Source organism: Macaca mulatta, chromosome 8 (genome assembly GCF_049350105.2).
Source record: "Macaca mulatta isolate MMU2019108-1 chromosome 8, T2T-MMU8v2.0, whole genome shotgun sequence".
Taxonomy (NCBI): Eukaryota; Metazoa; Chordata; class Mammalia; order Primates; family Cercopithecidae; genus Macaca; species Macaca mulatta.
This window is the reverse complement of record NC_133413.1, coordinates 80,327,911-80,350,083: the sequence shown is the minus strand read 5'-3', so window position 1 is coordinate 80,350,083 and position 22,173 is coordinate 80,327,911. Positions and strand designations below refer to the sequence as shown.

Sequence of the window (22,173 nt, the reverse complement as noted above, 5' to 3'; positions counted from 1 at the left end):
GATTTTATATAATAAATTAAAAGTTATATAAGATTTTATATAATAAGTTCAAAATGAATGTTTGTTCTTTCATCCAAACACACACTAGGCATTGGTCAGTGCTAAATAAATAGGAAGATGCTAAAATACAGACAAGAACCTTAAAGAAAGATAACAGAAAGACAGAGAATAAACACAATAGGAGTAGCGAGTGTGATGACAGGGGCTAGCCCTGGGTACCATAAAAGCACATTGTTGTTGTCTTAACAATAGCAACGACAGCACAATTGAAGCTCCCTGAATCTATGACACATTCTTGATAATGAATGGGTTGCCTAATTTTGTTCTCTCCTTAGGTTTAGGTTTTCCTGTGCTCCAAATCATGCTTTAAGCTTATGTATATTTTCTGTGTCTATTTACAATACAAATTGGCAAGAATTGGAGCGAAAGAGGAAAAATGCAGTCATTAGCTTTTATATTTGGTAATTAAATAAATATTATGTTTTCATAAAGACCCTTCGGCTCCATGCAGCCACAAAAGGAAAGCAATATTGGGATCCAGAATAAAAATGTCAAAATCTAATGTTGCGGCATAATAGTGCTTGACAGAGAAAGAAAGAAAGTAGGACAATTAATGTCTATTTGCTTGGATAAATGAGTAGATAAAAGATTTCCAGCTGGAAAGCAGCAGGATATTCCCAGACCTTGTATGAGCAAAGCAGAATCTTCTGCGTTGTCAGCACTTAATGTTGCAGTGAGTTCTTTAGATTCAGATAAAAGACATGCTGCTAAATATCTAACAGAGGTTTATGTGTTAGGAGCACATAGTAAGTAAATATCAAGGTTTGTATATTTAAAGAACATGTAGAGGTTTATGTTGGGCCACTAATAGATTGCTTCAATTCAATTCTATAGATTAAATAGCATATAAGAATTTGCCTGATTATAATTCCAACATATGTGTGCAAATTTAAACCCATAATGTTAGGCAGATAATGAAGTTCATACTTGTTAAAACGATGATGATGATGGCCAGCATTTATTGAGTGTATGCTGTTGGTCAGACACTGTTCTAAGCCTTTCACGGGTCTTAATTCATTTAATCCTAACAATCCTATGAAGAAGATACTATTATAATCCACATTTCAGTGAAGAGAAAATCCGAGGCCTGGAAATGTTCAGTAACTTGCCTGAAGACATGCAACTTCTAAGTGGCTGAGCTGAGATTTGAACTCAGGGGATCTGGCTGCAGAGCCCAGACTCTTACCTGGATCTGCCTCTTGAACATAAGGAGTTGCGTTGGGCTCTCTCCTCTACGGCTGGCACCTAGGGCCTCGGGTGCCTGGGCTTGGTGCAGGCATTCCCATCTTCCCATACTGTGTCCCCCTTGTCCTCCCCACCGAACGTATGGAAGTGTCCTTGGGTATCCATCCGTTGATGGCCTTTTCCCCACCTGCTTCTCATCTGCGCTCCCTAGGTCTTGGCCATTAGAGGGCGCGTGGAGCAGGAACTCGCAGGTCCCTCCGAGGCTGGGAACGGGGCAGGGTCAGGGGCAGAGGCGCAGAGAGGTGAGGGGCGCAGAGAGGTGAGGGGCTCAGAGAGGTGAGGGGCGCAGAGGTGAGAGGCGCAGCGGAGGGGCGAGCTGAGACTCTTTGGGGCCTGGGGACAGAGGGAAGGGTAGGGGGGCACCAGCCAGGGACGTGAATTTGAGCTCAGACAGGGCTAGCGGCTGGACCGGCAGGACCGTAACTTCTGCCAGGAGAACCCATCATTTACATTTATTTTTTCCACCCCCAGTAGGGAGTGGGCAGGCGGGGAGGCCTGGATGTCGCGTGGTTGCGGATGGAGAAACTGACTCCCAGCCCCTCCATAAGCTCACCGGGAACTACTAGAGTTGTACCTGGAGCCAGCGGCTTTGAGTAGGGGGAAGTAAGAAGGCTCTGAACTGTCAGATCCATCCCCGCTGCTCGACCCAAGACGCGTATAATTCTCCAAAGCAAACTTTGGATCTTTCTCTGACTGGAGATCCAAGCAATGTCCATATTCGCGTAAATAGGTGGTCAGATTGTTTTGTTTTGATAGTGCAGCGAGATGCAGATGACGGGGGCGCCGAAGAACATTTTCAAGGGTCTTCACTCTGTTTAATGTGCCCTCATATTTACTGATGACAAATGTTCTGTGTTTGAGAGTCTAATGCTAACTAGGATGCATAATCAAATAAATTATACTGCTTTTTAATTATGACTCAGCTACCAGCATGGAGATCTGTTGTTATCCTGAGGCTGTAGTACAGTGTCTGAGACTCCGTAATTGCTTAGTTGAAATGGAAATTTTATGAATAAAACGTTTTCATTCTAAAGGTAAATTAATCACATTGATAGCATGTATACGTTTGCTTGGCGGGGAGGGTACTTTATTCGCCAGCTCATCTCACCCCAGAGCTCTGGATAAGATTCCAGGGACCTGTTGGGTGTAAGAGGCAGCTGTGATAATGTGGGCTCAGCGTGGGGCTGGGAACAGAAAACGTCAGTTTCCATCCAAACTCCCCTTTTTGTGCTGCGCACTGTAGAGCAGGTCACTTCCCTGAGCCTTCAATCTCCTCATCTGTAAATGGGCCATGCGGGTCGGTCGCGGTGGCTCACTCCTGTAATCCCAGCACTTTGGAAGGCCGAAGTGGGTGGATCACCTGAGGTCAGGAGTTCGAGAACAGCCCGGCCAATATGGTGAAATGCCATCCCTACTAAAAATACAAAAATTAGCTAGCCAGGTTTGGTGACCAGCACCTATAATCCTAGCTACTTGAGAGACTGAGGCAGGGGAATCACTTGAACCTGGGAGGCAGAGGTTTCAGTGAGCTGAGATCACACCACTGCACTCTACCCTGGGCGACAAGAGTGAAATTCTGTCTTAAAAAAAAAAAAAAAAAGCCATTGCCGATTTCATAGGACTCTGGTGAGGATTACAGGATGAACACTGGCTGCCAGGCAAAACTGACTTTAAGTTAAGCTCAATCTTCCTCTGCTTCTTTTTACGGGTTGTTGAACATGCAGGAGCATGCAACCATGCACGTGAATGCAGCTGCAGACTTCTGGTGTCCAATATAGTCTGGATCTGTAGTACTGTCTTTTACATATTCTTAGTAGTGCTGCCTTCACTTTCCTACCATGGTTTTTCCAACCCTTGGCCACATTTAAAGTTCTCAGTATCTCTTCCTTCTAAGAGGTGGTTTTGTTTTCAATCATACAGAAAAAAAAAACCCAACAAAAATCAAAGCTATAAAAAAATGAAACTGCAGCATGTTATGAATTCTAGGAGGAAAAACGTCTGCAATGAAATATGCCAGAATGCAATCAGTGGATTTTTGTTCCTTCCTACTTTGCTGTTTTCCTTCCTACTTTTCTATATTTTTCAACTGTTTCGTTAAAATATGTATTACATTATGTTTACAAAATAATGGAAAAATAAAACAGAAAAACTAACATTGTAAAGCTACTACTCATCCACGGATTTATCCCCTGTTCTAGCCCAGAGGAGGGAGTCTCTCTCCCCCATTCATGGCTAAGTTGATTATCTGTGCTATTAATTCTATATTATCCTGACTTCTCAAGGATCTTGCATTGTCATTAGCTGAACTTTCCCCTCCACATTCAACCATTCATTCTCTTTTTAGTTTATTTTCCTCAGTATATAAATATGCTTGAGTCCTCTCTGCATCCTAGCAAACAGATACAACCCTACAAACCCCAACCCTACCTTGGTCCCAGTCTAATTCTAGACCCATATCCATTCTTCCTTTTACATGCAAAGTTCTAGAAAGAGCTGACTGGATTTCTCAAACTCTAGGGCCTCATAACTGACTACTCAGCCCATCACAGTCTGGTTTCCACTTGTGTGACACTCTTAAAATTGCTCTTGTCAGAGGTCCAGTGACACATTGTCTCACTTCAGTCTTTCTTACTGGACTTCTCTAATGCACTTGATACTGTTGTCTATTTTCTCCTTGAAACTCTCTCCTTGGTTTCTTGGTTTTCTTTTCTTTTGTTTTTTTTTGGGATGGAGTCTCACTCTGTCACCCAGGCTGGAGTGCCATGGTGTAGTCTCAGCTCACTGCAACCTCTGCCTTTTGGGATCAAGCAATAATTCTCCTGCCTCAGCCTCCGGAGTAACTGAGATTACAGGCATGCACCACCAAGCCCCACTGATTTTTGTATTTTTAGTAGAGCGGGGTTTCTTCATGTTGGTCAGGCTGGTCTCGAACTCCTGACCTCAAATGATCTGCCTGCCTCAGCCTCCCAAAGTGTTGGGATTATAGGCATGAGCCACCATGCCTGTTCTCTCTCCTTGGTTTTCTATGGCACAGTTGTAATGGTAATAACTACAATTTTTTTTTTTCTTTTGAAACAGAGTCTCACCTTGTTGCCCAGTCTGGAGTGTAATGGCGCATCTTGGCTTACTGCAACCTCTATCTCCTGGGATCAAGCCATTCTCCTGCCTCAGCTTCCCAAGTAGTTGGGATTACAGGCACCCACCATCTTGCCTGGCTAATTAATAGCTACAATTTATATTATGTACCAAATACTATGTACTGTGTCTACTTATAGATAGTTCCTGTAATCTTCATTCTAAGGCTAAGGTAAAAGGAATACATCTCCATGACAAGGCAAAGAACCCTGAGTTAGAAGGTTTAGGAAGCCTGCATGATTACATGGCTACAAAAAATAGAGTGAGGATTTGAACTCCAGTCTTTCTGAATCCAAAATCCAAGTTTTTCTGGCTTCTGACATTTTTGTTTCCCACATTTCCTCCAGCCTCTGTGGCTGTCCATTTTCAACTTGCTATGTGGGCTCACCTTTTTATGATACCCCATTAACATTGGCACTCTTCTGGATGTTGGATGTTAGTTTGGGCTCTTTTGCTTTCTTACTCTGCACCATCTTGTTGGAGCATCTCATTTATGCCGTGAATTCATCTCCTGGCTATAAATCCCCCAGCCAGCTCTTTGTTGATCTTGCAGCCCACAGACACACTGGGTGAGGCATTTCACCTGATTGTTCCTCAGGCCCTTCACAATCAACAAGTCTACAATGGGGGCCATTGAGCTGCTCTGCTCACACATTTCCTCCTCATATTCCAGATTTCTTCCTTCATCTGGTGTTATGTAGTCATCCTTCCTCTCTCCCTGTCCTTATCTAATTTATTGGGCCATCTTTGTAGGGCCCTACTGTGGCTCACAAGGACCTTTGCAGTCATCCCCCTGACCACTTCTCTGACTTGAGTTTTGACCCCATCTAAGCTGTCTTGCATGTCGTTTCAAGATTGATCTTTGTAATACAGAGCTTCCATCCTGTCAACCGCAGCTCAGAATTCTTCAGCGGCCTCCATGATCAGAAATACAACCTGAGCTCCTTTCCGTGATCTTTCATGGTCTCTGTTTTCCCTAACTCTCTTCTCCAGGTCTTTCCACCTCCCAGCTGCTTCCTTTCCATACTCAATATTTTGTATTGCATTGAATCCTCAATTTCATTATTTCATGCCTCTGTGCATGTATTTTCTTTGTGCAGATATTTTCTTTGTGTAGGATAGTCTCTGTGCTGGTCCTTTGGGCAGATTCTGTCTCACCTATTGAGAGTCAACTCAAATACTGCCACTTGTGTGAAACCCTCCCAGATTTCATTCAGGGAAGACTCTCTCCCTGCACTTCGTATAATTATTTTATTGTATTCTAATTTCTATTAAGTTGTTTGTTTCTCTTTTAGATTGTAAGGTTCTTGGGGGCAGGCACCATAATGATTTCTTTATTTTATTTTATTTTTTTGAGATGGAGTCTCACTCTGTCACCCAGACTGGAATGCAGCGGCACAATCTTGGCTTACTGCAACCTCTGCCTCCAGGGTTGAGTCAAGCGATTCTCCTGTCTCAGCCTCCTCAGTAGCTGGGATTACAGGTGTGCACCACCAAACCTGGCTAATTTTTGTAGTTTTAGTAGAGACATGGTTTTGCCATGTTAGCCAGGCTGGTCTCAAACTCCTGACCTCAACTGATCTGCCAACCTCAGCCTCCCAAAGTGCTGGGATTACAGGTGTGAGCCACCACATCTGGCCAATTTCTTTATTTTTTTACAATGAAAAATAACTTACCCAGAAGTACATTAAACATAATTTAGAAATTATTATAAAGTGAACACAGTGTAACTGTCTTAGTCCATTCAGGTAACTGTAACAAAATTACCATAGACTGGGTGAATGCTAAACAACAGAAATTTGTTTCTCACAGTTCTGGAGGTTGGGAAGTCCAATAACAAGGCCCTGGCCCTGTGTGATGAAGGAGGGCCCAATTTCTCATAGAAGGCTGTCTTCTCACATGTGACCTCCCACCATGTAACTTCACATGGAAAGGTGAGGTAGCTCTTTCAGGCCTCTTTTATAACGGCACGAATCCCATTCATCAGGCCTCCCACTCCTGTGACCTAATCACCTTCCAAAGGTCCCACCTCCTAATCACCTTGGGGATTAGGATTTCATCATGTGAACTTTTTGGGGACACAAACATTCAGACCACAGCAGTAACTATTACCCAGGTCATGGCAAGAAGTATTTTCAGCACCAGAGGAACCTCCTGCATCCCTTCCTGATACCATGAATCCCTATACTATCTTGGCTTTTGTGTTAATTACTCCTGGTTTTTCTTCATAGTTGTACTACCTGTTTGCGCATTCCCAGACAATGCTGTTAATTTTACAAGTTGTTGAACTTCATACCAACGTAGTCATGTCATGTGCATTCTGTTGCATTTGGTTCCTTCTGTTCATCATTGTCTTTGTATAATTCATCATACAAAGCTGTATGTAGCTATGTTTCTTTCCATTTAATGAGTGTATAGAGGCACTCCTTTATATAGATATACTATACATGATATATTTATTAATGGACATTTGGTTTATTTCCAGTTTTTTACTATTACAATGCTTCAAATATCTTGTCCACTTCTTTTGGTACCCACGTGCACAAGTTTTTTCAGGGTATAGATTCAAGAATGGAATTGATTGCCACAGGGTGTGTATATCTTCAACTCTACCAGATAATGCCAAACTGTTTTTCAAAGTGAGTGTTGAGATTTACATCCTGCCAATGTGTTGAGAGTTCCCATTACGTTCCATCTTTAACGTGTGGTATTGTTAGACTTTACAATTTTCACCAACATGATTGGTGTGTAGTGGTATTTCACTGTGGTTTTCAAATTAAAAAAATTATTTTATACATTACATTCATACATATTTATGAGGTACACGTGGAATGTTGTGACATGCATAGAATGTGTAATGATCAAATTGGGGTATTTAGGGTACCTGTCGCCTGAGTATTTATCATTTCTATGTTAGGTGCATCATCTGTATTTCCTTCTGTATAATGAGGTTGACCCCATTTCACGTGTTTATTGTTTGTCTGGATTTTGTCTTTGGTGGAGAACTTACTCAAGTTTTATTCACTTTTGTAATGGGTTGCTTGTCTTTATTTTATTGCTGTATAAAAGTTTTTATTGAAATCTGGATGTGAGTCCATTGTTGATTGTATGTGTTGAAAATAATATTATACTATAAAATCACACACAATGAAGATGTATTGATTACAGTAATTTTTGATTCTTTACCTTAGTACTACTGAGCAAGAGACAGAATAGATAAGATGAATAATAGTGTACACGAGTTCAAATTAATCCTCTCCTTCTCTTCTCCCCAGGGGTTATTATCGTTCCCAGTGCTGGTGTTGGTATTGTCCTCGGAGGCTACATTATCAAAAAATTGAAACTTGGTGCCAGAGAATCTGCAAAACTAGCAATGATCTGCAGTGGTGTGTCTTTACTGTGTTTTTCAACCCTATTTATTGTTGGATGTGAAAGCATTAATCTAGGGGGCATAAACATCCCTTATACAACAGGGTAAGTACCTCTTAAGAACCGCGTCGTATCTGCACGATGGAGGTGCAAAGCCCCATGGTGTTTGTGCATCTGCAGTCAGACTCGCACCCCTCCCTCCAAGCTGTTCTCCCTGTGTGTTCTCTGTGTGCTCTGCCTCTCCAAGTGGAGCATGCACTCCTGCAGAGCAGAAGCCAGGGTCTCCTCTTCCTCTGTGCCCCTTCTGACCCTCACAGAGGGACTTTCATAGCATTTTAATTACATCAGATGAGGATGAAATGCTCATTGGATTAATGAAAATTGTTCAGTTTTTATTGTAATGTTTTGAATGGGGAATGTGTTTCTGTAGCTCAAAAACATAAAATTCAATGGAAATACAAGGTACGTTGAAACCTCTTGCTCTTACTCAAGTCCTCCATCCACCTAGCTCTTCCCATTCCTCCAACCGAAGATGAAACAGGTAACCCCTTTCATTCATTTTTTGCATATCCTTCCAAGGCTTCTTTATTGAAGACACTGTGGATATGCATTTTCAATTGTCCCTCTTTTGTATCTAAAATAGAGCATTCATACATGCTTTGCTGAGCTTTTAAAAAATGGAACAATATAGCTTGGAGATCTTTCTGTATTGGTAGTAACAATCTGAAGCATAACTCCCCTTTACCATGACTGTATTGCAGGCTGAGCATTCTCTTAAGTGCTTGACATATGTTAATCCATGAATCCTCTCAATAACCCTATCAGATAGGTGCTGTTATCATCCTGAGTTTAGAGATAGCAAAACGGAGGTACCGATCACATGTAACCAGTGGACTGCCGACAAATGTTTAAATGGCTCTCTAAAAAAGGCTCATGGTCGGTGCAGTGGCCCAGACCTGTAACCCCAGCACTTAGGGGAGGCTGAGGCAGGAGGATAACTTGAGACCAGGAGTTCAAGACTAGCCTGGGTAACATAGTGGTAACCCATTTATACAAAAAGTAAAAAGTAAACAAAAGCCTTGATTTGTAGCATTTGTCAATTCTGAGATGTAAATACACCCCTGTGGATGATTTCACGTCATCAACTTGTCAACCCTGAACACTGAGTTGGGAGGAGGTGCTCAGTCACACACCATTGTATAATGTTTCTATCATACAGGTGGAATAGACTTAAATAGCCTAGACAACAGCATAGATAATAGTAAAATAATTAGAAGGTGATGAATTTTACGTATTTATTATCCTTGTCTTTAATATCATTTAATTATATGTTTATATAATTTAATTTTTAAAAATAGTTGTGTTAAACAAACAATTGACAAAATCCCTTAGAATTTCACAGTAGAATCTTGTCATCCAGGGTGGCTGCCTCCAGTGTGGCACTGCCCAGAACCCAAGACTTAACCTCAAGCAATCTGGCTACAGTGTCTGTGCCCATAAGTACTACCTTTAACCACTGCATAGCGTTCCATTATATTCCACTTTGTGTTTAACCTGCCCCCATTTGGTGGGCAGTGGGTTGTTCCTAATCTTTAATTGTATTTATTTATTTATTTATCTATATATTTATAGACATGGTCTCACTATGTCTATGTCTCACTATGTTGCCCAGACTGGTCTCGAACTCCTGGTCACAAGTGAGCCTGCTGTCTCAGCCTCCCAGATAGCTGGGATTATGGGCACATGGCACCATGCCCAGTTAATTTTTAGTTGTTAAAAGCAATGCTGCAATAAATAACTTCAAGGCATTTATCACTTCTCTTGTGTGCTCTGTATGTACAGGATAAATTCTCAGAAGTGAGATTGAATAAATAGTACCAAATTACCTCCACAGGTATTGTACCAATTTTTGCCCTCACCAGCAATGGATATGAGTGCTGTTTTCCCCACAGCCTCACCAAAAGAAGGTGGAAAGCTCTTCTGTGAGAGTTATGAAAACCTTAACTTTTATTTCTTTTCTTTTTTCTTTTCTTTTTGAAACAGAGTCTCTGTGTCCCCCAGACTGGAGTGCAATGGTGTACTCATGGCTCACTGCAGCCTCCACCTCCCAGGTTCCAGGGATCCTCTATCCTCAGTCTCCCGAGTAGAGAGGGTCTCCAGGCATGCACCACCATGTCTGGCTAAGTTTTTGTATTTTTTGTAGAGACGAGGTCTTACTTTGTTGCCCACGCTGGTCTCAAACTCCTGAGCTCAAATGATCCTCCCGCCCCAACTTCCCAAAGTGCTGGGATTACAGGCGTGAGCCACTGTGCCCAGCCAACCTTTACTTCTTAACTACATGTATTTTTGTTAGGATCTGCTCATTTAACAGAGCTTCATTGTCCAAGTTTTGGTGCTTGGTGCCAAGAAACACTTCTGTTTCCTTTTGTTTCTCAGTGGAGTTTTATGTTATAAAATGTTCCACTTTGCATTTGAATAACAAAAGCTTTGATTTCATCTAGCCAATTTAGAATGTTTGGGGGTGAGGAGAAGGAATAACAAATCAGAGTTTATTTAGATTACAGAGTACTGTGCCATCGTTTGTCCTGGGGGTTATTTTTTCTACCAGAAGACATCGGTGTGTGTATGTGTAAGATGCGTGCACTGGGTATGTGGCTTCTTGATAGTGCCTAATAGGATGGCACAAAAAATAAAGTCTTCAAAAATAGACAAGCAGTATAGAATAAGAACTCAGGTTCTGAAGTGGAATTAGAATTTGGATCTTGACTCTGCTTGGCTGGTTGCTTAACGCTAAACCTCAATATCTACCTCTGTAAATTGGGGTGATGTTAGCAACAATCTTAGAAGGTTGTGGGCAAGGGTTATGTATGTAACATGTGTAAAGCTCTCAGCTAATGTGAGGCACTGAAGGCTAGCTCTTGTCATTAGTCATCACTAATAAATTAAGAATAATTTCTATTTCTATCAAATTATTTTTTTATTAAAATTAGAGAACATAAATAGAATTAAAAAGTTCATAACAAAAACACAGCAGTCTTATGACTAACTCTGATTTGCAGGGGCAATAATTTTAAATTCTTTTTAGCTGTTTCTTTTGCAATGTATCTCTGTATTTTTCAGAAATACTATATAAATTAATCAAACCAAGGTATTATTTGTGACTTCCTAGCTTGGCAAATGAGGAGCTTCACTTTACAAATTGTGGTCAAATCCTTTCTTGGTATTTTCATGTTAAATTTATGACATATGTATTGTCAATGAAAAGAGTCAAACTCTGTAAAATATTTGAAGAGATTTATTCTGAGCCAAATATGAATGACCGTGGCCTGGGACACAGCCCTCAGGAGGTCCTGAGAACATGTGCCCAAGGAGGTTGGGGTACAGCTTGGTTTTATACATTTTAGGGAGACATGAGACTTCAATGAAATACATTTAAGAAGTACATTGGTTTGGTCCAGAAAAGCGGGACAACTCGAAGCAGGGGCCTCCAGCTTATAGGTAGATTAAAAAATTTCCCGGATGACAATTGGTTGAGTTTATCTGAAGACCTGGGATCCATAGGAAGGAATGTCTGGGTTGAGATGAAGGACTGTGGGGACCCAAGTTCTTATTTGCAGAGGAAGCCTTCCAGAAGCAGGCTTCAGAGAGAATAGGCTGTGAAATGTTTCTTATCAGACTTCAAGTTTGTGTTGATGTTAATGTTGTAGAGGTATAATGAGGCATGCCAGATTCCCCACTTCCCATCCTGGTCTGAACTGGTATCTCAGGTTAAATTTTAAAAGAGCCCTGGCTGAGGAGGAAGTCCATTCAGTTCATTGGGGGGCCTTAGAATTTTATTTTTGGTTTACAGTATCATGATTAGATTTCCTTATTTGTGTAACACTGATTTTCTGGAATTAATTTCCTGGAATTAATAATTACCTTATTTTCATTTACTTTGTTTTCTTTGAATCTGCATCTAGTTTCCCACACCCTCTGAGAGCTCAAAAAATATCTCAACATGACCTTCCACCTAGTTGATAAGCTCATGGTTCCATTTGCCCACTCCTTGGAGTCATCTATGCAGGACCCACAGTCCCCCTACTCTCATCTGGACACAATGTTTCTGGACTGGCTGCCCGGCTGTCATCCTGAGAATTCCTTTGCCTCTCTCTGTATTGATCCTTTGTTTTTTGGACTCTGTGGAGTCCTCTTTTTTGATTTACTCCCTCATTTTGATGGAGCACATCCTCCAGTAGCTACAAAAAGGCTGTATAGGCTGTAACTTTGTTTTTTTGGGAGACTTTTTTATTATATATATTGATAAATATTATATATAGACATATACACACACATACACACTGTTACATTTGATTGCCAATTTGGCTGAAATTTTGGATGAGTCATTTTTACTCAGAGTTTTGAAGTTTTTGCCCCATTGTCATCTAATTTCTAATGCTCTTGTTGGAAGTCTGGCTTTTCTTTTTCCCAATGCTTTGTAGGAGATGTATTTTTCCTTCCTGGGAGCTTCCTTTTATTACTAGCATTTCAGAATTTCACTATGATGTGTTTTGAGATGGATCATTTTGATTTTTTGCTAGGCACGTGGTGAGCTCTTTCTGTCTGGAGACTATATTTTACAGGTCTGTTTTTAAACTTTAATTTCTTTTTTCTCCTTGCCATTTTTTTCTTTCTCCCTTTCATTGATCACTCCTGTTCTTATTCTTGTTTGGAGGTACTGGCAACTTTTTGTATGCCTTTGACCAAAGAATGATCCTCCTCTATCAGAGAAGGTTGTCCTCTTTGACCAAGTGTGCAGGTTCAGGAGGGACACAGGTGGAGCAGTGAGGGAGGCAGGGGACACCCGTCTATTCAGCCAGATCAGCCGAATCAACCCTGATAATCAATGTGGTGGCAGGTGTCACAGCCAAATTACTCTCATATCCTCCTTTCCTTATTATTTATCATCATTTCATATGTCCTTTTCTGTTCTACTTTTTAAAAAGATTTCTTGCATTTTATCTTCTAAGTCCTCTGTTGAATTCTTTATTTTGGCTGTCATTTTTATTTTTTTGAAATAGGATCTTGCTCTGTCACTCAGGCTGGAGTGCAGTGGCACGATCATGGCTCACTGCAATTTCAGCCTCCTGGACTCAAGTGATCCTTCCCCCTCATCCACCTGAGTAGCTGGGACTACAGGTGTCCACCACTACACTGGGATAATTTTTTGTAGAGATGTGGTCACTCTATGTTGCCTATGCTGGTCTTGAACTTCTGCGCTCAAGCAGTCTGCCCACCTTGGCCTCCCAAAATGCTGGGATTACAGGCATGAACCACCTCACCCAGCCTATCATATTTTTAATTTCAAAATTCTTGCTTGATTTCAGATTGTCCCTTGTTTCTAACCGTCTTGCTTCATGAGTGGAATATTTTCTCTTACTTTTCCAACATTATTTAGATTTCCTTTTCTTTCCTAATTTGTCTCTGTGTCCTATGAGAGCCTACTTTCTGTTTATTTTGCTGTCTTGATTGTGTTAGCAGCTCTGTTCAAATTTCTGTTGATCCGTAGCGTGCTCTTGGTATTGAAGAATGAGAACTTAAAAAGCTGAGCAGTTGCTGTGTGTGTATGAGGGTAGGGCTTGTTATCTGGTAGGTCTCGCTGTGGAAGGTGGATGCAACTGGAGTTTTCATCAGGGTGCTGCAGTGTCAGGACCCAAGGGCTTACCTCTGAGGTGCTTCAGTTCCTCAAGAGACAGATGCTCCTTTCTCTCCTGCTGGGGCCCTGCTGGGGAGGACTACAGGGTTGTAAGCCTTGCTGCTGGCATCCTAGAGCTGAGAGTCGGGGGAATGGGCCTGGGTCCTCACTGTTCATTTTGCAGGCTTTTACCTAAGTTCCCTGTCATCATTCTAGCATCTCACTGAACTTCTCCTTTATGTGTGGTGCTTTTAAGCCAGAGCCTTTGGTTCATTTTCTCCAGAAAACAGGGAGTATGAGGGAAGGAGCAGTTACCTAAGTAGAGAAGGGATGGGAATTTGCTTAAAATGGTGTCATAGTTGGACCATATCTTTCTTGTATTACTGTCCTTGAGGTCTAAGGGCCTCTTCTTTCTCTTGCTGCTTGCCTTGATCATGCCCATATGTTTTTCTAAGTTCTCAATCATGCTTTCTGTTTTACTGAATCTTCCTGTTTCCCTGAACTCCATCCTCCTGCTTCACTTTGGACTGCTTGCTCAGTTGACATAACTTACACCCTGGGTCCTCCTTTCAGAAGTTTCCTCAGTTGTATCCACTAGTTTTTGTTTGTTTATTTATTTGGTAACTCCTCATTTTGCCAGAAAAAACCTTAGATAACTTCCATGGAAAGGGTACATGGGAAGGAAGTCTTTCTGAGCCTGTGAGCATATTAAAGCATCTTTGTTCTTTAGTGGTAGTTTAAGCAGGCATAGAATTCTAGGTTAAAAAATTACCAGCCCCATTGAAAAGTGGGCAAAGGGCATGAGAAGGTACTTTTCAAAAGAAGACTACACACAGCCAACGAGCATATGAAAAAATGCTCAACATCACTAGTCACCGGAGAAATGCAAATCAAATCCACAGTGAGATGCCATCTCACATCAGTCAGAATGGCTATTATTAAAAAGTAATAAAATAGCAGACACTGACAAGGTTGTGGAGAAAAGGAAATGCTTATACACTGCTGGTGGGAGTGTAAATTAGTTTAGCCATTGTAGAAAGCAGTTTGATGGTTTCTCAAGGAACTTAAAACAGAATTACCATTCAACCCAGCAATCCCATTACTGGTTATATATCCAAAGGAATATGAATCATTGTACCATAAAGACACATGCACACATATGTTCATTGCAGTATGATTCACAATAGCGAACACATGGAATCAATCTAAATGGCCGTCAATGAGAGACTACATAAAGAAAATATGGTACATATACACCATGGAATACTATGCAGCCATAAAAAAGAATGAGACCATGTCCTTTGCAGCAACATGGATGGAGCTAGTGGCCATTATCCTAAGCAAACTAACACAGGAACAGAAAACCAAATAGCTCGTGTTCCCACTTGTAAGTGGAAGCTAAACATTGAGTACACATGGACACAAAGAAGGGAACAATGGACACTGGGGCCTAACACCAGAGGGTGGGAGGAGGGAGAGGATTGAAAAACTGCCCATTGAGTACTATGCTGATTACCTGAGTGATGAAATGATCTGTCCACCAAACCCCCTTAACACACAATTTACCTATATAACAAACTTGCACATGTACCCCTGAACCTAAAATAAGTTTTAAAAAATGAATTAAAACAAACGAGTAAAAATAAAAAAAGTATCTTTCTGGGGACTTTGAAACCATTGCTTTATTTGTCATCTAGCATTTTCTGTTGCTGATAAGAACTGTAATTTCGGCTGGGCGCCGTGGCTCAAGCCTGTAATCCCAGCACTTTGGGAGGCCGAGACGGGTGGATCACGAGGTCAGGAGATCGAGACCATCCTGGCTAACACGGTGAAACCCCGTCTCTACTAAAAATACAAAAAAACTAGCCGGGCGAGGTGGCGGGCGCCTGTAGTCCCAGCTACTCGGGAGGCTGAGGCAGGAGAATGGCATAAACCCGGGAGGCGGAGCTTGCAGTGAGCTGAGATCCGGCCACTGCACTCGAGCCTGGGCAACAGAGCGAGACTCCGTCTCAAAAAAAAAAAAAAAAAAAAAAAAAAAGAAATGTAATTTCAGCCTTAGTTCTCATTTCTCTGGGGCTAACTTTATTTGGAAGTTTTCAGAATACATTTTTTCAAGGTGGTGTGAAATTTCATAAGGAATGCTTTACCTTCAGATTTTGTCATGGCTGGAGGCTTCTTATAATCCCAATGCCACCTTCTCAGAGAGGCTTTCCATCTCTGCCCAATCTAGGGGAGCCCACTGTTCCCCCACTCTTGATTACATTATTTCTCCGTGGTTTCCTCATGGCACTTAACATTATCTGAAATGATCTCATTTAATGATTTGCTTTGCTTTTGTCCCATCTGTCTAAAATATGAGCTCCTTGGGCACAGTTTGTAGAGCTGTATATATATATATATATAATTTTTTTGAAACAGAATATCGCTCTGTCATCCAGGCAGGAGTGCAGTGGCACAATCTTGGCTCACTGCAACCCTGCAACCTCCAACTGCCAGGTTCAAGCGATTCTCCTGCCTCAGCCTCATGAGTAGCTGGGATTATAGACATGAGTCACCATGCCCGGCCCAGCTATCTATATAACAGTTGCATCCTCACCGTCTAAAACATGTACGATATTTGTTGTGTGAATGAATGAATGAACGAATGAATGAGTGCCTCGGCATAGGGCTTTGTTCATTCATTGTACTAGGCACTTTCTGAACCCTTTTAATGCAACACGTCTTTTTTTTTTTTTTAAACTCTTTCTCTTTTTCCTGTGTTCTCTAGTACTCCTGCTAATCAGATGTTGGAACGTATGGACTGGTTGCCTGTGTGTTTAATTTTAATTTATTCTCTCATATTGCATGCTTTTGTCTTTTGCTCTAGAGATTTTTTTAAGCCTTGTTTTCTATCTTTATGTACATTTTTTATTTTGAGGATTTTTTTCTTTGCTGTGTTCTGAGTGTTCCCTTTTCATAGCATTCTGGTGTTGTTTTATGGAATAATGTCTTCTCAGATCTCTCTGCACATACAATTATAATCTTTTTTTTTTACTTTGTTTTTTTTTTTTGTGCCTTGCATTTTATCATTTTGTTTTGAAGAATCAATTTTTCTGTTTGTTTATTCTGGGCTTTGCAGGTGACAATACTCAGCCTAGCATATCTCAGATGGTGTCTTTCCTCTCCCTCTACCTCAAATCCAAGAATGAGGGGATTTTATTCAGAGTTGTCAACATCTAGAGTAGAAGTTTAGCTTTTTACATTTCTTCCAGTTTCCTTAGAGAAGCACGTCCTGAAGAATGTCTGGGCCGTAAATTGGAGATGGGAGGGAACGGATAAATGAGAATGGAAGGGCTCACTGATGCAATTTTCTCTTCCTTAGAGCTCCAGGGAGGCCCACAGTGGTTTCTCTACCTCTCACTTTTGCCCTCTGTCGCATCTGCTCACTTTGAGCTCAGAATCCATGGAGATTTGATCGGGCAGGCTGGCTCCTATTCCTCCAAGGCAGCCTCTGCCTGTTTCTCATAAACCCGTCCCTATCTACTTGCCATTTTTGTGAAGTTTGGTGTCACACTTTCCTTTTAACCCTACTCTGCTTTTATTTCAAGTGTGTTCTCAGAAGGGAACGGAAGGCACAGTCCATGTCTTACCTGCTTTTAAATAGCAAGTCTCCTTAAGATTCTTAAAACCCGGGCTTAACACCACACCTGCCTCATCCATCTGGAATCAACTGTGGCTGGGCTTGCCCAGCACTCCTGGGAAAAATTATATAATTGTGCTGATTGGCTTCATTACAAATTTATGAGTTCCAATCTTAGCAGGCCCTCATCTTTGCTGAGCAATCCATTTACTTCATCTCAGTCAGCTTTCCTTCTCATGCCCATGATGGTGGCTCTGTTTTTATATTTGAACCCATTTCTTCAAGTCCTTTATCATGCCCCGGTCTTGTTTTTCTTAGCAGACAGCCGAGTGGCCCATGTTAGTTACAGATGAAGTTATGAAGAGTGAACTTTCTGAACTTCTTTCTTCCATCCCCTCAAACTCATTTGTCTCACACAGTATTGTTTTCAAAGGCAAGTACTGGCTCCATCATTTTCTAACCGTGTGACCTTGCAAAAAAGTTACATAATATTTGTTGAGTCTTGGGTTTCTCATATTTAAAACTGGTGATAATGTCAGTCTCTCCTGGTTACAAGCATAATTAAAGTTCATCTCTCCTGGTTACCAGCATAATTACTCATACATTCGGTTGAAAACATTAAAGTAGCACAGAAGGGTTAAAAAAAAAAAAGAGAGAAGTCAATGTCTCCTCCTCTCATCCTCAACCTTTCGTTTTTTTATTTTTTATTTTTGAGACGGAATCTCGCTCTGTTGTTCAGGCTAAAGTGCAGTGGCACAATCTCAGCTCACTGCAACCTCCGCCCCCTGGGTTCAAGCAATTCTCCCTGCCTCAGCTTCCTGAGTAGCTGAGATTACAGGTACCCACCAACATGCCCGGCTAATTTTTGTATTTTTTAGTAGAGGTGAGGTTTCACCATGTTGGCCATGCTGGTCTTGAACTCCTGACCTCAGGAGATCTGCCTGCCTCGGCCTCCCAAAGTGCTGGGATTACAGATGTGAGCCACCATGCCTGGCAACCTTTAGTTTAAATCATGTGAATATTTTAAACAAATATTTGTAGTTTTGATAATGAGAATGATATCGGGAAGGTTCTCATATTTCCTAGCACAGAATCTAGCACTTTGAATATGCTGAAAAAAGTTAGCTTCTTATCTCTACTCCCTTTCCTTCTAGATCATGCAGAGCAATTCCATTTTCTTCTTTAATAGATGAATGAATGTCTGGCACCTATCTCAGTTCAGGGATGTTACTCATATAGTGAGGCTGCAACTCTTATGAACTCGACGAAAATTTACATCTTTATTATCGAATCCATGAATTACGGTACACCTTTTCTTACTTATTCAATCTTGAAGAAGTAACCTGATTAAGAGTGCTGGAAACTGTGGCAAGGACCCAATTGTTTTAGTATTTGCAGTCTGACTTTAAAGGAAGTTTATAAATTGTAGCAAAAGAATAACCCAGTTTCCATGGAGAATTTTTCTGGTTTCCCAAGTCCTAGGAATATAGTCTAGAATGACTTAATGAAAACACTACTGGGTGGTGCAGCTGCATAGGCGTGCCACTTTTAGAGTAGCAGATACCTTTTGTGAACAAAAATGGAATCCTTTCTTCAAGCAGGGTGTGAGCTACATTTTAACTTTGCTCCCTTGGCTGGGTGCCCTTGTTCAGTGTACAACCTGCTCAACAGTATGTGGCTGGCCTGCCTAGTAAAAACTGTTTCTCGTTCTGCATGATTTTAAGACTTGCATGTGGCTTTTTTCCCCTTTCAAGTTAGTAAAGAGAAAGATGAAGGGAGTGGCAGTGAAGAGAGGAGTCTTTGTAAGGTATATGTTTGGTTCAGTGTGATTGGCACTTACACATGTCTTATGCCTACGACACCCCTGTACTGTTTATGTTATTATCTATATTTTAGTTAAAGAACCTGAGAAATTAAATGATTTATCCAAACTCATCAGTTAATAAGGAGTGGAGCTGAATCAGATCTAGATGATTTATGTCAGAGTTCGCATTCTTTCTGAACACCTCACTGAGGTGCTGTTTTAAATCGTGTATTTCACGCGTGTACGCAACGGCATGCACACACAACCTTCTTGCTGGGTGAGCTATTGGGGATGTATCTACTTCTCAATACTGCATGGTTTTCTGATATTTCAGAGCAGCTGAGTTACAGGAGTCATGCTACGTGCTCTGCACGCCTACACCATTTGCTCTGTGGCTCTCACATCGGCCAGTCTAGATTTTCACCTTAGCCTTGCCACATACTGGCTGTCTGGGTATGGGCAAGTTATTTGACTTTTCTGGGCTTGGTTTCTACATTTTTAAGGTGAGACTACAGACAGTATCTATCTAGTTGGATTGATGTGAGGATTGAGTAAGATACTTGGCCAATTCTTTAACCTTTCTGTGCCTCAATTTCTTCAACATTAAGATGTGATCAATTATAGTACTTATCTCTTAGGGTTATAGGGAGGATAAAATGGGATAAAATGCATAAATAGTAAGCACTTGATAATAACTATTTAATGATATTTCAATGAGGATAAAGTCTCAGAGAGGTTAAATAACTTGCTTGAAGTCACACAGCTAGAAAATGGCTGAGCTAGGGATTGAAATTAAGTTTCTTTGACTCTGGATGCAATGCTGCAATACTTTTGATTATTACACTATTCTGACAGAAGAAAAAAATACAAAGAAGAAAACATTCTATGTAAGTCATTTCTATTCATTAAAGTTTATGTGAAGGGCTTCAGGTTTACGGGCATGGTGAATTTTCTAACATTAAAAGGACTTAATGACTGACCCTTCTTTGATTAGCGTCAAGTACTTGTGAGTCACCTAAGTGCCTGGGATGGAGTTGGGATGTTTTAGGAGAATGAGCTTTTCCTGTGAAGCCAAAACATAATCACGGTCTTTTTGTAGAATGAACCTGATGTGTTATTAGTGGTTTTCTTAGAAAATTCAGATTTGATAGCCAAGATATGGAAACAAGTTAAATGTCTATAGACAGGTGAATGGACAAAGAAAATGTGGTATGTTCGTGCATCACATAACAACGTTTCAGTCAATGATGGGCCACATATACAATGGTCATCGTGTAAGATTGCAATGGAGCTGAAAAATTCCATTGCCTAATGATGTTGTAGTCATAGGGTCGAAGTGCAATGTATTGCTCACAAGTTTGGAGTGATGCTATTATAAAGAAACCTACTGTGCTGGTAGTCCTGCAATATAGTACAGCACATCTAGTTGTATAGAGTACATAGTACTTGATAATAAGCATCTGTTTTTATTGGTTTATGCATTTACTATACTATACTTTTAATCATTATTTTAGTGCATACTCTTTCTACGTATTAAAAAAGTCAACTGGGAAACAGCCTCCAGCAGGTCCTTCAGAAGGTATTCTAAAAGAAGGCATTGCTTTCTTAGGAGATGACAACTCCATGCATGTTATGGACCCTGAAGATCTTGGGACGAGAGGTGTGGGTGTAAGACAGTGATACTGATGATCCTGACCCTGTGTAGGTGTAGGCTAATGTGTGTGTTTGTGTCATAGTTTTTAACAAAAAGGTTAAAACAGTAAAAAAAAAAAAAAAAAAAAAAAGAAAGAAAAAGAAAATAGCTTTTAGAATAAGGATATGAAGAAAAAATACTTTTGTACTATAGTTCAATGTGTGCTTTAAGCCAAGTGCTATTACAAAAGAATCAAAAAGCTAAAAAATAATTACAAAGTGTATAAAGTAAAAAAATTATAGTAAGCTAAGGTTCATTTATTATTGAAGAAAGAACAGCGGTTTTAAATGGGTTTAGTGTAGCCTAAGTGTACAGTGTTTATGAAGACCATAGCAGTGCACAGTCATGTCCTAGGCCTTCACATTCATTCACCACTCACTCACCATGCACTCACTCACACAGAGAAACTTCTAGTCCTGCAAGCTCCATTCGTGATAAACACCCTATACAGGTGTATCATTTTTTATTTTTTATACTTTATTTTTATTGTATCTTTCCTATGTTTAGACATACAACTCCTTACCATTGTGTTATAATTGCCTACAGTATTCAGTGCACAAACACGCTGTACAGGTTTGTAGCCTGGGAGCAATAGTCTATACTATAGAGCCTAGGAGTGTAGTAGGCTAGACCACTTAGGTTTGTGTAAGTGCATTCTACGACATTTGCACAGCGATGAAATCACCTGATGATGTATTTCTCAGAATGTGTCCCTGTCATTAAGTGACACATGATTATATACGTACAATGGAACACTATTCAGCCTTAAAAAAGAAGGAAATTCTGCAATATACAACAACATGGATGAACCTTGAGGACATCATGCTGAGTGAAAAAAGCTGGTCACAGATTTCACTTACATGAGGTATCTAAAAGAGTCAAATTCATAGACTCAAAGAGTTAGAATGGTGGTCATCAAGGCTGGGGGCATTGGGAAATGGGTCATTACTAATCAGGAGCCATACAGTTTTAGTCAAGCAAGGTAAATAAGCTCTAGGGATCTGGTGTTCAACATCATGTCTAGAGTCAACAATACTGTATTGTACACTTAAAACTTTGTTAAGGAGGTAGATTTCACGTTAGGTATTCTAACCCTCATAAAATAAAATAGAAACTTCAGACTTAAAAATCTGATGAGTTTTCATTTTGAAAGATCCTAAGAGCTCTAGCAAAATCCTGGTCCATTTCCAACTCACGTAATTACAGTCCCAGCACCCACAATTTTCCTCCAGTTTTAATTAAGAAATGTGTTTTGCTTCGTCTCTGTGGCTGCCAGACTGTACTTCACACAGGTGTGTCCGAATCACCTTGGACCCGAAAGAGCTGGCATTGACCATGAAACTTTGGTTAAGTGATGCTTTACATAAATACATTGTGTAATGTGAGTTATTGCCCCTCACTCTGCCTTTTCTTCAAATAATTTTTCAAAATGGGGTTAAGTCTGAGGTCCGTGTAAAGACTTTTTAACCAGGGCTATGTGCTGATAAATCGCTTAGTATTTACTTACTGTCTACGACTATCTGTCATTTATCAGTTACCATCCTTTTGAACTTGAAGCAAAATCTATTATATTA

At 40.6% G+C, this 22,173-nt stretch overlaps 1 protein-coding gene across 2 annotated transcripts in view; it reads left to right on the top strand.

Moving 5' to 3' along the window:
- SLCO5A1 (solute carrier organic anion transporter family member 5A1) overlaps positions 1 to 22,173 on the top strand; it is a 159,898-nt gene that overhangs the window by 116,052 nt on the left and 21,673 nt on the right. For both annotated transcript variants that reach the window (XM_015145540.3, XM_001099565.4), the window contains one exon: positions 7,716 to 7,914. In XM_015145540.3, coding sequence (XP_015001026.2) covers positions 7,716 to 7,914 — 199 coding nt within the window. The remainder of the gene's footprint in view (positions 1 to 7,715; positions 7,915 to 22,173) is intronic.